This window comes from Gobio gobio, assembly GCF_949357685.1.
Source record: "Gobio gobio genome assembly, chromosome: 25".
Lineage (NCBI taxonomy): Eukaryota > Metazoa > Chordata > Actinopteri > Cypriniformes > Gobionidae > Gobio > Gobio gobio.
This window is the reverse complement of record NC_137121.1, coordinates 34803547-34818621: the sequence shown is the minus strand read 5'-3', so window position 1 is coordinate 34818621 and position 15075 is coordinate 34803547. Positions and strand designations below refer to the sequence as shown.

Below are 15075 nucleotides of genomic sequence, written 5' to 3'. Positions count from 1 at the left end.
ACATTTGGGGCAAAACTGAAGCGGTAAAATATCTTGTCTCAGTCAAAACAAAGTGAACACAAAGCAGAGGTTCTGAGCTTTCATTAGAGACTAAAACACGCGAAGAGGAAATGTTTATTTTGCCTCCATCAGCTCAAACCCAAGGCGAGCATCAGCCACGGGGAAAAGCCGCGTGTAAATTTGATGGATATTTTAAGTGTTAAAGTTAATAAAAGCCCAAACGCTTCCTCTGTGTGTTCAGCAAACAGTCTGAAAGAGACTTTAATGAAATCAGCATCAGTGAGGGCGTGAGGAGGCTTTCATACAGCTGCTGTTTGGGGCAGCTTGAAGCACACGCACATCATCCGGAGGATCCGAGTCTCTCTGTGACTCTTATGTCTGGCCAGCAGAAAATATGTCCTCATAATAACAATAATCATAATAATAAATACATCTGATCACACAAGTGTTAACTAAATCATCATTGTTCACTTATTTTTATGAAATTATTGTAAAACAGGGTGAACACGGTGATAGAGCAGACAAAATAATAACAGGGTGGACAAGTGTAAAGAATGGATGGCTGGATGATTTCCTATCGCTCACATACAATCAGTTACTTTCTTACTTTAGATTGAACTGGCTTTAGATGGGAAAAACAAGCTAACATGGAAGGTTTATCAAGGTTTGTCTTATAAAGAATTGCATGGTCTTTAAAATTGTAATTTTATAACTATGATTTTTCTACTTTTTTTAATTTCCCTTAACAGGGTGACTGTACTAAGATTGACCACATCAAATTTGAAAGATACAATTGGTAAAAATAGACAAAGTAGTTTTCCCTCCAAAGGGTATGATGCCATTTAAAGGAGTAGTTGACTTTAGAATGAAAATTACCCCATGCTTTACTCACCCTCAAATCAAATCACTTTATTGTCACACAACCATATACACAAGTGCAACAGTAGGTGAAATTCTTAGGTGCAGTTCCAAGCAACATAGCAGTCATGACATGAGACGAACAACATTTTAAAGCAACATCAGATTACACATCTGATGCGCACACAATTACTCACAGCACAGTATACACTACAATAAACAATAAATAATTTACACAATGTGAGTGCAGTTCTCACAGCACAATATACTTTTGAACAATATACACTAAACATACATTAAAACAATATACAATAAACTATACAGTATCCAATTTTCACAATAGACATCCAAATGTACAATAGATACGCTATACGTTAAATAAATATGTGTGTATATACACTCACCTAAAGGATTATTAGGGACACCTGTTCAATTTCTCATTAATGCAATTATCTAATCAACCAATCACATGGCAGTTGCTCCAATGCATTTAGGGGTGTGGTCCTGGTCAAGACAATCTCCTGAACTCCAAACTGAATGTCAGAATGGGAAAGAAAGGTGATTTAAGCAATTTTGAGCGTGGCATGGTTGTTGGTGCCAGACGGGCCGGTCTGAGTATTTCACAATCTGCTCAGTTACTGGGATTTTCACACACAACCATTTTTAGGGTTTACAAAGAATGGTGTGAAAAGGGAAAAACATCCAGTATGCTGCAGTCCTGTGGGCGAAAATGCCTTGATGTCAGAGGAGAATGGGCCGACTGATTCAAGCTGATTAAAGAGCAACTTTGACTGAAATAACCACTCGTTACAACCGAGGTATGTAGCAAAGCATTTGTGAAGCCACAACACGCACAACCTTGAGGCGGATGGGCTACAACAGCAGAAGACCCCACCGGGTACCACTCATCTCCACTACAAATAGGAAAAAGAGGCTACAATTTGCACAAGCTCATCAAAATTGGACAGTTGAAGACTGGAAAAATGTTGCCTGGTCTGATGAGTCTCGATTTCTGTTGAGACATTCAGATGGTAGAGTCAGAATTTGGCGTAAACAGAATGAGAACATGGATCCATCATGCCTTGTTACCACTGTGCAGGCTGGAGGTGGTGGTGTAATGGTGTGGGGGATGTTTTCTTGGCACACTTTAGGCCCCTTAGTGCTAACTGGGCATCGTTTAAATGCCACGGCCTACCTGAGCATTGTTTCTGACCATGTCCCTCCCTTTATGAGCACCATGTCCCCATCCTCTGATGGCTACTTCCAGCAGGATAATGCACCATGTCACAAAGCTCGAATCATTTCAAATTGGTTTCTTGAACATGACAATGAGTTCACTGGACTAAAATGGCCCCCACAGTCGCCAGATCTCAACCCAATAGAGCATCTTTGGGATGTGGTGGAACGGGAGCTTCGTGCCCTGGATGTGCATCCCACAAAATTCCATCAACTGCAAGATGCTATCCTATCAATATGGGCCAACATTTCTAAAAAATGCTTTCAGCACCTTGTTGAATCAATGCCACATAGAATTTAGGCAGTTCTGAAGGCGAAAGGGGGTCAAACACAGTATTAGTATGGTGTTCCTAATAATCCTTTAGGTGAGTATATATGTGTGTGTGTATCTACAGTGGGTTGTGCTGAGTGATATTCTGTCCAGTATGTATTATGATCCTGATGGATCAAGAGTTAAATGTGTCTAATTGCTTGTGGGAAGAAGCTGTTCTGGAGTCGGCTGGTGTGTGTTCTGATGCTGCGGTACCGCCTGCCTGATGGTAGCAGTGAGAGCAGCCCATGGCTCGGGTGGCTAGAGTCTCTGATGATCCTCTGAGCTCTTTTCACACACCGCCTTGCATATATGTCCTGGAGGGAGGGAAGCTCACCTCCGATGATGCAGCTGGCCGTGTGCACTACCCTTTGCAGGGCTTTGCAGGCGGTACTGTTGCCGTACCAGGTGGTGATGCAGCCAGTCAGCAGGCTCTCTATAGTGCTGGTGTAGAACCGTGTGAGGATGTGGTGGTTCATTCCAAACCTCCTCAGTCGTCGCAGGAAGAAAAGGCGCTGATGAGCCTTCTTCACAACGGCCTCGGTGTGGACGGACCATGAGAGTTCCTCTGTGATGTGGACACCGAGGAACTTGAAGCTGCTAGCTCTCTCCACCGGTGCTCCATTGATGGTGATGGGGCGGTGTTCTCTCTCATTCCTCCTGAAGTCGACCACCAGCTCCTTGGTCTTGCTGACGTTGAGGGAGAGGTTGTGCTCCTGACACCATCGTGTCAGAGTATGCAGCTCCTCTCTGTAGGCAGTTTCATCATTCTCAGTGATGAGACCTACCACCGTCGTATCGTCAGCAAACTTGATGATGGTGTTGGAGCTGTGGGTTGCCACACAGTCACGTGTGTACAAGGAGTACAGGAGTGGGCTGAGAACACAGCCCTGAGGGGCTCCAGTGTTGAGAGTCAGTGATGAGGAGATGTTACTGCCCATTCTGACCACCTGGCGTCTGTTTGACAGGAAGTCCAGGATCCAGCTGCATAACAAGCTGTTTAAGCCTAGAGCCTGGAGTTTCATGTCAAGTTTGGAGGGCACAATGGTGTTGAATGCTGAGCTGTAGTCTACAAACAGCATTCTCACATATGTGTTCCTATTTTCCAGGTGGGAGAGAGCAGTGTGTATTGTAGATGAAATGGCATCATCAGTGGAGCGGTTTTTGCGGTATGCAAACTGCAGTGGGTCCAGTGAGGGAGGGAGAATAGAGCAAATGTAGTTTCTGATTAGTCTCTCAAAACATTTGCTGATGACGGGGGTCAGAGCGACAGGACGCCAGTCGTTTAAGCAGATGATTTTTGATCGCTTCGGTACAGGCACAATGGTGGACGTTTTGAAGCATGTGGGGACCACAGACAGGGAGAGGGACAGGTCAAAAATGTCCGTAAAAACTCCAGCCAGTTGGTTTGCGCACGCTCTGATGACGCGGCCCAGAATGCCATCCTAGGTGTGCATGACTTTCTGATGAACACAATCAGTTTTATATTAATAAATATTGTGACGCTTTCAAGCTTTATAAGTCCATTGAGTTTGAAAAGAACGTAACTGGAGCAACTTATCACTAGAACTTCTAACGTAAGCGTTTTGAACTTCTAAGAGGCGTTACACTTTCTGCACCAGTTGAATATGGATGACGGTCTGGCAGAAGCAAGATATTTTACTGCAGAAAGTTTGAAATATGGACATCTTTCTTACACAAACCCATCGATGCGCTTCAGAAGACCTTTATTAACCCCTGGATCCATTTGGAGCACTTTTATTATGGATGGATGTGCTATTTTTGAGCTTCAAACTCAATGGACCCTGTCACTGCCATTATAAAGCTTGGAAGTGTCAGGATATGTATTAATATAACTCACCAGAAAGTTATGGATTCAACAGAAAGAGGAAATTCATATACACCTACGGTGGCTTGGGGGGGGGGGGAGAGTAAATCATCAAAATTTACATTTTAAAGTGAACTATTCCTTTAATTTTTCCAACTTTAATTTAATGGGAAAGTGTCAAAAACATCAAAGTGGACAATAAAAACCTTGCTTATGATTAAAATAAATGTAATAATTGAAATGTATATACACATTATAGAGTCTTTACTGATACTAAACTATGTACAAAAATGATAAACAAAATTATAGAAAAATTGGGATACACAGGCCTGGAGACAAAAGACAAATGCTGATACTGTATATGGCAATTTAAAAAGCTGCAAAATGTCTTAATTCTTTTTTTCTACTTATATGCTTACAATTCCAATAGTGTTATTTATGACTAAGACGTGTATAACATTTATATTGTTCAACATTTTAAGGCAGTAAGATCATGATCAAAAGGCACAGAATCCCAGAGATTACTCTGGTACTAAAGTCTGAAGGACACTGGAGGTGAAGAGCTTAATAACTACATTCATCTTAAATTTAAACATTCAAAAATCTCAGTTGTTTAGACATTTACAACTTATTCCTAAAAGTTGTTTTTTGGGTTTGAGAAGATAAGGGTTATGGGGATTTCCTGACCAAGGACAATATTTGTGTTACTTTTGCTCGTGAAGAAGAAAAAAAATTAAAAATAAATAAAAAACAAGACCTATCAAAACACTGTAACGTTAATTATAAGAAACATAATTGTACTTTTTTTCCACTATTGCACTGTCAAAAATTGCACTTTTATAATCAACATTATTTTATATTAAATTATTTATCGCAGAATTGTTTGTTCACAAAGCACTTCACTGAAACAGACCATCAATGGAACAACTATTAATTAATCACACAATAATAAAAAGCTCTTGAACTGAAAATATGGGTGGCTCTTAAAAGAACCTTTGGGGTAGTTAAAGTCACAAAACACCTCACTTTGAGCTGGTGTACTTTGTGACGGCCTTTGTGCCCTCGGACACGGCGTGTTTGGCCAGCTCTCCGGGCAGCAGCAGACGCACGGCGGTCTGGATCTCTCTAGAGGTGATGGTGGAGCGCTTGTTGTAGTGCGCCAGACGAGACGCCTCGCCGGCGATGCGCTCGAAGATGTCGTTGACGAAAGAGTTCATGATGCCCATCGCCTTGGAGGAGATGCCGGTGTCAGGATGAACCTGCTTCAGGACTTTGTACACATAGATAGCGTAGCTCTCCTTCCTGGACTTTCTGCGCTTCTTTCCTCCCTTACCGGCGGTCTTGGTGACGGCCTTCTTGGAGCCCTTCTTAGGCGCGGACTTTGCTGGTTCAGGCATGATGCTGATACTGGATCAATGGGAGCTCAAGAGCGATACAGAGCAATTTATTCACTACCATATGCTAATTTACACAGAGATACGGAAACGTCTGATTGCCTGATTTCATAGGCCGAACCCATAAACTCGTATTTCATTGGACAAGGTAATGCACATGAGCGGAATATGGGCCAATCACAGGAGGATAAATAATAGCCCCCGCCCCACGACACCCTGACTCTTTCCTTTTTCATTTCCCGCTTCTTATTATTTATAGTTTGAGAAAATAAGCGGTTCTGGACAATATTCTGTAAAATCATGAAATTGTAAAACTCCTTATTAAAGAGCCATTGAGGGAGTTTTGGAGAAAGAACAATAACGACACTCTTTAAAAACAGCTTTTCTTCTGAACTTCATGGATTCATAAAACTTTTGAACTGTTTAAACTACATAGTAAATTTAAGCCCATTTGTGTAAATTAATAACATTTTCGTGTTTTCTACATTTTCCCTTCTGCGAACTTCAGTCACATTATCTAAATATTTTTGTACAACAAAATAGTGTAAATCAAAAAGTCTCCATGTCATTTGAAACAATATATTTTGGTATCACCATTGTTAAAAAGAACAAGCTGATAAAATGATTTCATTCTCGACCCAGATTAATAGTTCTACACTTAACTGTATAATCGACAATGCATGACTCTTTATGTGAGGAAGTGTGTGGCTCTTAAAAGAGCCGTTGGGTTTGTGGTTTCTCTAGATTTCAGGCGTTTATCCTCCGAAGCCGTACAGGGTGCGTCCCTGCCGCTTCAGCGCGTACACAACATCCATGGCGGTGACGGTCTTTCTCTTGGCGTGCTCGGTGTAGGTCACGGCATCGCGGATCACGTTCTCCAGAAACACCTTCAACACTCCGCGGGTCTCCTCGTAGATCAGACCGGAGATGCGCTTGACACCGCCGCGGCGAGCCAGACGACGGATGGCGGGTTTAGTGATTCCCTGGATGTTATCACGCAAAACTTTACGGTGACGCTTAGCGCCTCCTTTCCCGAGCCCTTTGCCGCCTTTGCCTCTTCCAGACATATTTATCTCACACCTGATCAGTCAAACGAGAACATCAAATGAAAGACAAGCGCTACAAGGAGGTGTTTTATATTTGCGTACAGGACCTGACAGAAACCACGCAGCGCAACACGCCCCACCCCTCGATATTCAAGCACAAAACAATGTGCTTTTAATCCTAAGCCCGATCTAACGAAGCCTGTCCTTTGTTTAATATTAAAACCCACGTTTTAAAAGATAAAGATACATCTAATGAAGAGGATATTAGACGAAGATCATCATATCATATACAGAGAAACTGAATGACAATGAATATATTCAATGAATATTATAACAGTATATTTTTATGTGACATTTCTGGTATATTTGCAGAATATAATTGATTTCAGGCCTCTCATTTACACTGTATGTCTCCCAGCTGAATTTACACCATAAGAGTAATCTCTGCTTTGGCCTTCAACATGTGATAAAAGTTTCGAAACAGACCATGCCATTATTAGGGAGTTGTTGATTATTACAGATTATAACATCATTACAGTTGATGGCAGCCACTGACATCCATAGTATTTTTTCCTACTATAGAAATCAATGGTGACGGTCAACTGTCTGGTTACCAACATTCATTAAAATATCTTCTTTTATGTTCAGCAGAAGAAAGACACTCATACAGGTTTGGAACTACTCGAGGATGAGTAAATGATGACAGAATTTTTATTTCAGGGTGAACTATCCTTTTAAAGAATTTTTAGTTGAAAACCTAAGCTCTTTTATTCTTCAAGATTAATTTGTTATTTGAATGCTATGTAGTTTCACAAAAATGTAATGGTCTATGGTCATAGCTCAGAGGTGTTTATTCCTCTACATGTTTTGCTCAACACCTGCCTAAAGTTCTCATTGATCCTAATGACCGATCAGCTGCTTCAGGTGTGTTTAATTTAGGCTGGAGATAAACTCGGTGGGGAAAATCAGACACACTTTTTTATATATTGAAGCATTAATAGATTTTAGAAAAATAGAATAAATATTCAGAACTTAACTACTAGCTATACTATACTACTATATCTATAATCATAGTTTGAATATTTTGTGTTGAGCAACTTTTTTAAGTTAATCATATTTTGATTAGTGGCTATATTAACATTCTTGAATGTGACTGTATGTATGACAACTGAATTGACTTGTTCTTAAGTAATATCATGCTTTCTTTTTCAGATTTCAGAGAACCCAAAGGAAAAGAGGCAGTCGTCTCATGCAAGCCAGATTTTTAAAACCTGAACCGTTGGACCACCTGTAGTTATAATGACATCAGACGTCTGAAACTAAAGGTTGTATTGCTTTTGTCCTATTTTTTCCCCCTTTCTTTTCTAATGAAAGATATTTTATATCTTTGTCACTGATTGTGGTAAACCGTTAAATAAAATAAATTGACTCAACTGCTGAGACTGTCATTTATATTTCAAAGGGTTTTCTCCAAATTTGAAATGGTCCATTGAAGTGAAGTTGAAATATTAAAGTTGTTTCAACATTAACTTAGAACATCAGATAACAACATTGTTTTATGTTGTCATTACATTTCAGTTGTATTTTCAGTTTCAACAAAAGTGATCTAGAATCAACATCACATTGTAACCTTGATCAAACAATATTACCATTGATTATTTTTCTTAATTTCAATATTGATTCAACATCAGTGATGTAGAATCCATGATAGTGTAATATTGATTCAATAGCATTACCATTGATTTTTATTTCACCATTGATTCAACATTAAATGCGAGTGCAAACGTGTTATTGAACTAACATCAATTCATAATGTTGATTCAATGATTATTACAATTGATTTTTTTTGTTGAAATATCAAAGTTGTTTCAACAGTACCTATGGGTGCAAAAGTGATGTTGAAAAAATATCACTTTATAATGTTGAATCAATGATATTACCGTTGATTTATGGTTAAAATCTCAACATTGTTTCAACAGTGCCAAAGACGTGTTGAAAAAATATCACTTCGTAATGTTGAATCAACATTATTACCATTGATTTGTGGTTAAAATATCAGTATTGCTTCAACATTAACTGAGGGTGCAAGAGTGATGCTAAAACAACATCGCTTTGTAACGTTAATTCAATGTAATTGGCGTTGACGCATCAACACTGACTCAACATTGTTTCAATGTGACCATGCTATCTGGGTTGGAACTCATATTGCCCCTTTCCGTTAATGTATTAATGTATTCATTTTCTGAAAAGACATAATTGTGTTATTTATACATAAATACAACTATACTACAATAAACACTTCAAATAAATGTTTCATTTCTTTATTTATAAGGACAACACACATGAATCAACATTTCTGTAAATGTGCCAGTGTTAGCCAGCTGGCTAATGTTCAACTGCAGTCCTTTAGCAAGATGTTAGAAACCTTTAAAATGATAAATAAACCTTATGTAGGTACATGCAGGCATGCAGGAATAAACATAAAACACAGCCAACATCATGTTAATCTCTATACAATATTTAAAGACGCAGTTAAAAAAATGGTAAAATGCACCTAAATTATAAACCAGCACTATAGAAGACTGTTGATAAAATACTAATAAAATATTCCATACATACCCAAGCCATGCAGTATGTTAGCAGCAAGTTAAATAACAACAGTAATAGTTAAATGAGCTAAGAACTACATAGTTTGGAAATGATCCTGTGTCTGATTGTCTAGAAGCTTTGAGACTTTGTGTAAAGGAATGTTTCTTATTTCATTTGGAAATGTGTTCCACAACGGAAGAAGCTCTTACGGAAAAGCATCTGGAACCCACATTAAAATATGGCCTAAATGAGTATAAACAAATAAATAGATAACATTAACATTATAATTTAAAAGATAATATAATATTTCATTGTTCACAAGTAAATGTGTTAAAAGTACGCATTAAATAAGAGTTCAGGAACATTTGAATAAAAACAAACCTATAAGGATTGCATTGACGCTTCCCTGTAAGGTGAGAGAGTAACGGCAGAAACAGAGACGAGAAGCAGAGAGATTGAGAAGAGATTAATGCTGATTTTAAGGTTTTCAAAGTTGATTTTAAGACCTTAAGTAAAAGACATACTAATGTTTACGACAACAACCTGAAGGGAATACATTTGGGTGAGTTGTTTTGGTCAGGTTTTATGTTACAGTAAAAAAAGTTTGACATTGGATAAAGATTTGATGGCGACCCAAATCCAAAGTGAATTTCTTCTTCGTCAGCCAGACGACCTGACAGAGCAGAGTGAATGCTTTTGAATTGGATTGGATCTGACCTTTTTTTACATTACACACACAAACTAAACTATTTTACACATATTGGATGAACTGAACTGTATCATACCTGAGTCACAGTATTGAATACTTTTTATATTTCTTGTTGTTTTATATGGTTCTGTGGTGTAATATGTGGTTGTGTTCCGCTTACTTACCTTTTGTTTTGTTTTGTTCCCCACTGATCTAATTACTATATTTTTTTTGTGTGTGACAGTAAAGTGTTATTTATTTATTCAACCTCTGATCTCCTGTATAAATTATATTTTGTATAACTTATACAGGAGATAAGTGTTTAAGTATGTTTAAGTAAGTAAGTTTGTATAAGTATATCTCTCCCCCGTCAGTGTATTTTGATTTTCCCAGCTAAGGATGTCATATTTGCCCAAAATATCGCAATGGTGGTGAGTATTGGGTTTTCTATCTAACACTTTGTAGGCCTGCTTGTACAGGGAGAGAATGGGCTTCAGTGTTGTACCTTTAGACAAACTTGTCATACTACTACTGGCTGAAGTCTCTAGCATCTGGCCAAAAAAGCCTCTGATGACGCTAAATGATGATTTTTGCGTCATCTGAGGTTTTTTCCAGACGAAAAATCAGACAGAAATCTCTCGTCTCAGGGGGAGATGAGGGAGGGAAGCACAGTCATTCGAATATACTACCTGGTTTCTACCAAGCCTGTAGTGCTCCAGTCAGAAATTGAAGCTTTCGGGCCTCGATCGCCCCCCGGTGGCCGGTCCCAGTATAGCTCCTAAACCCCGCCTCTCCATGTATTAGAATGGGCGCGAGACACACTAAACAATTTAATTACACTTCAAATAATTGTTTCCTAAAGATGGTTTCTGTCATTTTAGGCAGTTTTTATTACAATAATTTCATTTCAAGTGTTCGTTTTTTAAATAAGTTTAGTTTTAGTGAGTTATTTGATGCTATAAAAACGAGGGGTGTGACGTCATGATTGACAGCTGAGATTGACGGCTTCTCTGAATGAACTTGTCACTGAGGCACTAACGGACTTTTTCTGGATTTTTGGGAGGAGATTGGAGCTTTAGCTTTAATTTCTACACTTCCATAACTGTTTATTTCACACCAACATAATGAATTGTTCTGCATCTGTCAGAGTATGGGCGGGCTTTTGATAATCGCGCCTCTACTTCCTGTTCTCTACTGCGCAACTCCGGTCCCGAGATTGCTACTGCGCAGACTCGGTCCCAAGATGTCAGCGCCGTGAGCGGGCCTATGAAAGCTTCAACTTTGGTCAGCGGAAGTCAATGAAGTCGCGTCGTCCATATTTTTTTACGGTCTATGGTTTCTACTGATACAAAGCTTAATGCTAATTGGTGAAGTAACCCTTTAAATTATTTAGCATGTATAGGCTTACTTTGATTCCACACGTGTAAATTATTTACACTAATCTAGGCTATACAATTATATTAATGATCTTAATTAGGGGGCGTTTACAAGGCGGAGACCTGAAACCATTCAGCTGCGCACAATTTCAAGATAATTTGCGATTTATAAATTTCACATGTGAAAGAGAAGCATACACACTTTTTTTGTGTGCATACGTTAATTTTTTTCCGAATCACACTTACACACATTTGAGAAATGGGGTGTTTCTCAAACGGAAGGCTGCATCCTACGAAGGCTGCATATCTCGGCTGCCACGTCATCAAAACGTTGCCGAAGGCCATCTAAGTTTGACCTTTTGCGTCCTTTATTCAGCCTGTTTTGAAGGATACATCAAACGTATCCTTCGCAGCTTTTAATCACCCACAATCCTTTGCACAAATTTAAATTCACAAAAATAAACTGATGGAAAATGAGTCAAGACTGAGCTTGTCTGAGTTTATAATGAAATGTAAGATAAAAATAATGTTTCTGGACATAAAAGCATAGATGTTATCTTTTGTTTTGCTGTAAATGAATCACTAACACTAAACTGACAATAATGTAAACCACTGGGAGACCGCAGACGGCTGTCATTCACTGTATTGCATTAATAGAAAGCCAATTAATATAAAGATTTGTAATACAAAGTATTTTTCCAAAATTAAGTTTCAATAGTATTTTCGTGACGTGACTGTGGGGGCGGGAACATGTGTGACGTAGCCATGCGCACTTACTAGACCGTCTCATTCTGGTGTTTAATTGCTGAGGAGGACACTAGCCTACAAGCCTCAGAAGGACTAGACTAGGAAGGACGAAGTCTTTGTAGGATGTAGCCTTCCGTTTGAGAAACAACCATGATCTTAGATCAAACGTAGGATAGTTTCTACACAAAATTTTATAAATGAGGCCCTTTAAGAGAGTTCAGAAATGCATTAACTTTAGATTCAGAGACCTCCATTAGAGACAAGGCTGATTAAGAGGTGGCGGATCCTGAATTCCAGTTTGATTGGTGTGTACTATCGTCTTAACAGAATTCACAAAGTAGGAGAGTTTCTATTTGTCCCAGATTTGTTTGTGATTTCCCTTGGCTTCTCCTGCAGACAAACAAAGAAGTTTGCTTTAGGTTTAAGTTTGCTCGGATTTGCTTTGTTGCAAATGTGCTTCTTATTTCTTAGAGAAGTGAAGATGTGTCTGTCAGTCAGTAACTTAGTCTTAAGAAATGTTCACAGGGCGAGGTCTCTCTCCTTCATTAGTCTCCGTATAAGGTGGCAAGGTTTTGTGTTGGAACTCAAGTAGGACCGTAACCATTAGACAGACCTGGGCCTGTATTTATCAAGCCTCTGAGAATTACTCACAAGAACGCTGCTAAGAATTGACTTAAGAGTAAAAAAATATTGTCTCAAAGGTGCACAGAAAAGTTAGTTATCAAGCATCTCAGTCATAACTTAAGTGATGTGTAGGAATAAATCTTAAGTGTCAGTCGTAAATATGATTCACGGCACTTTGCTGTGCCACAAACGGGATTTTGGATGACGACATAGGCATGGACCAATCACTGAATAGATTTCCTTATTTCATTTAGGAATATTCTCATATAAATTCACATTGAATGGTGAAGAGAATACATTATGATATACACATTGCAGGGATGCAAACGGGTGAGGGGTAGCCTGACAAGCCAGACCCACATCAAGATTTTGGGTCTGGAAACTCACCATCAGGGCTCAATCCGAGGGGCGGGATAAACGGTTGTCTTTCAAATTCCCTCTGCACGCAATTGGATAGCGCCATGAGCGCCACAACCAACCAAAGCAAAGAAGAAGGTGAAGCCGAGCTAACGTTAGTTGATAGACTTTCGCCGTATCCGGTAGGCAAAACTTCGAACATATCTTCTTTTCTTAAGAATGCTGTTCTTTGTTCTTTTCTCAAAGAAAAGCTTAACTCCAAGTCTTCCAGAGTCGCGGCCAAAGCCGATTCAAAAGACAGCTGTTCGTCAGCTTCTTTGTTTACGAGTAGCACGCAGAACCTCCGCAACTCTGCCGTGACGTGCCGTCATTATGTTAAGCCCCGCCCACCGACTCTACACACGCTGTCATTGGCCTGACCAGAGTTTGGTTTTTCCAGCTCTCAGGTCTACACTCGCGGCAAAATAAATGTTCTGCCACTAGGGTGCGTATAGATTTCTAGGCTAGGTGAGGGGTAAAAAAGGTGAGAACATTACATGGATAGAGAAAACATTCTCAAAGGTTTTTCTTTTTATTTAAATTTTTTTTAATTTACTTTTCATGCTCATTTCTAGACACTATTAAGTATCTTTGCATCTGCCTGAAAACAAATTCTAACAGGTAAGGGGTTAAAAGTTTTTGTGTTTTATGCAGGGCAAAACAACCCTTTATAAAACACAAAAAATTATTCAATAGATATGGGAGCTGAATACATACATAAAACAAAAACAAGAAGACAACAACCAGATAAAAAGCATGTTGGAAATCATCTTAGCTTATCTATTAACACTCAAAACTGAAAACTCAAGATCCCACTGGTTACAAATGCATCAACATGGGATACTTTGTACCCGGCCTCGTAAGTTCAGGGGCCTGCTTCCTGTGTTTTGCTGCATGTGTCAGCCTTGCCCGTTTTTCTTCCTCCAAGGCAACCCTCTTGCTCTCTGCAGCACTACTGGATGGTCGATAACCATCTCCTGTTGTCATGGTCACGCACAAGACACATTTATTTTCATTTTTTATTTTTATTTATTTATTTATTGATTTATTGATTTATTTATTGATTTGTTATTACCTTGTAATGTCACTTCACAAAACGAGAAAAAAAAGATCAGCCTGAACGGACGATATTGAAGAAAAATACGATATGCAATACCTTGTTAAATAATGCGATATTCGATATGCGATACGATATTGCTTTAAGTGTTTAAAATCTATTTAAATTATATTTAACATCCAGAACATCCAGGTAAACAAAAAAAACCTGAACTAGGGGTGGACGATTATTTTTGTTATTTTAATTTTAATATTATACTGTATTATCAGGTTTACTGTATCAGCTGGTTAACTGTATTAGCATGTTTACTGTATTAGCAGGTTTACTGTATCAGCAGGTTTACTGTATTAGCAGGTTTACTGTATCAGAAGCTGGTTAACTGTATTAGCATGTTTACTGTATTAGCAGGTTTACTGTATCAGCAGGTTTACTGTATTAGCAGGTTTACTGTATCAGCAGGTTTACTGTATTAGCAGGTTTACTGTATTAGCAGGTTTACTGTATCAGAAGGTTTACTGTATTAGCAGGTTTACTGTATCAGAAGGTTTACAGGGTCCGCCGGAACAGCGACCGCCGGAACAGGGTCCGCCGGAACAGCGTCCGCCGGAACAGCGACCGCCGGAACAGGGTCCGCCGGAACAGGGACCGCCGGAACACGGTCCACCGGAACACCGGAAAACGAACCACCGGAACAGGGTCCACCTGAACAGGGTCCACCGGGACAGCGACCGCCGGAAAAGCGTCCGCCGGAACAGAGTCCGCCGGAACAGGGACCGCCGGAACACGGTCCACCGGAACACCGGAAAACGAACCACCGGAACAGGGTCCACCTGAACAGGGTCCACCGGGACAGCGACCGCCGGAAAAGCGTCCGCCGGAAAAGCGTCCGCCGGAACAGAGTCCGCCGGAACAGGGACCGTCGGAAC

General features: G+C 39.5%; 1 protein-coding gene across 1 annotated transcript; it reads right to left on the bottom strand.

Annotated features, from left to right (window-relative positions):
* Nucleotides 1-5254: 5254 nt before the first annotated feature.
* LOC307122000 (histone H2B-like) lies at nt 5255-5629 on the bottom strand (the record flags this gene model as incomplete). The annotated part of the gene is made up of 1 exon (XM_079809799.1): nt 5255-5629. One exon carries the CDS (start codon nt 5627-5629, stop codon nt 5255-5257), a length of 375 nt encoding a protein of 124 aa, XP_079665925.1.
* Between the last annotated feature and the right edge of the window lie 9446 nt (nt 5630-15075).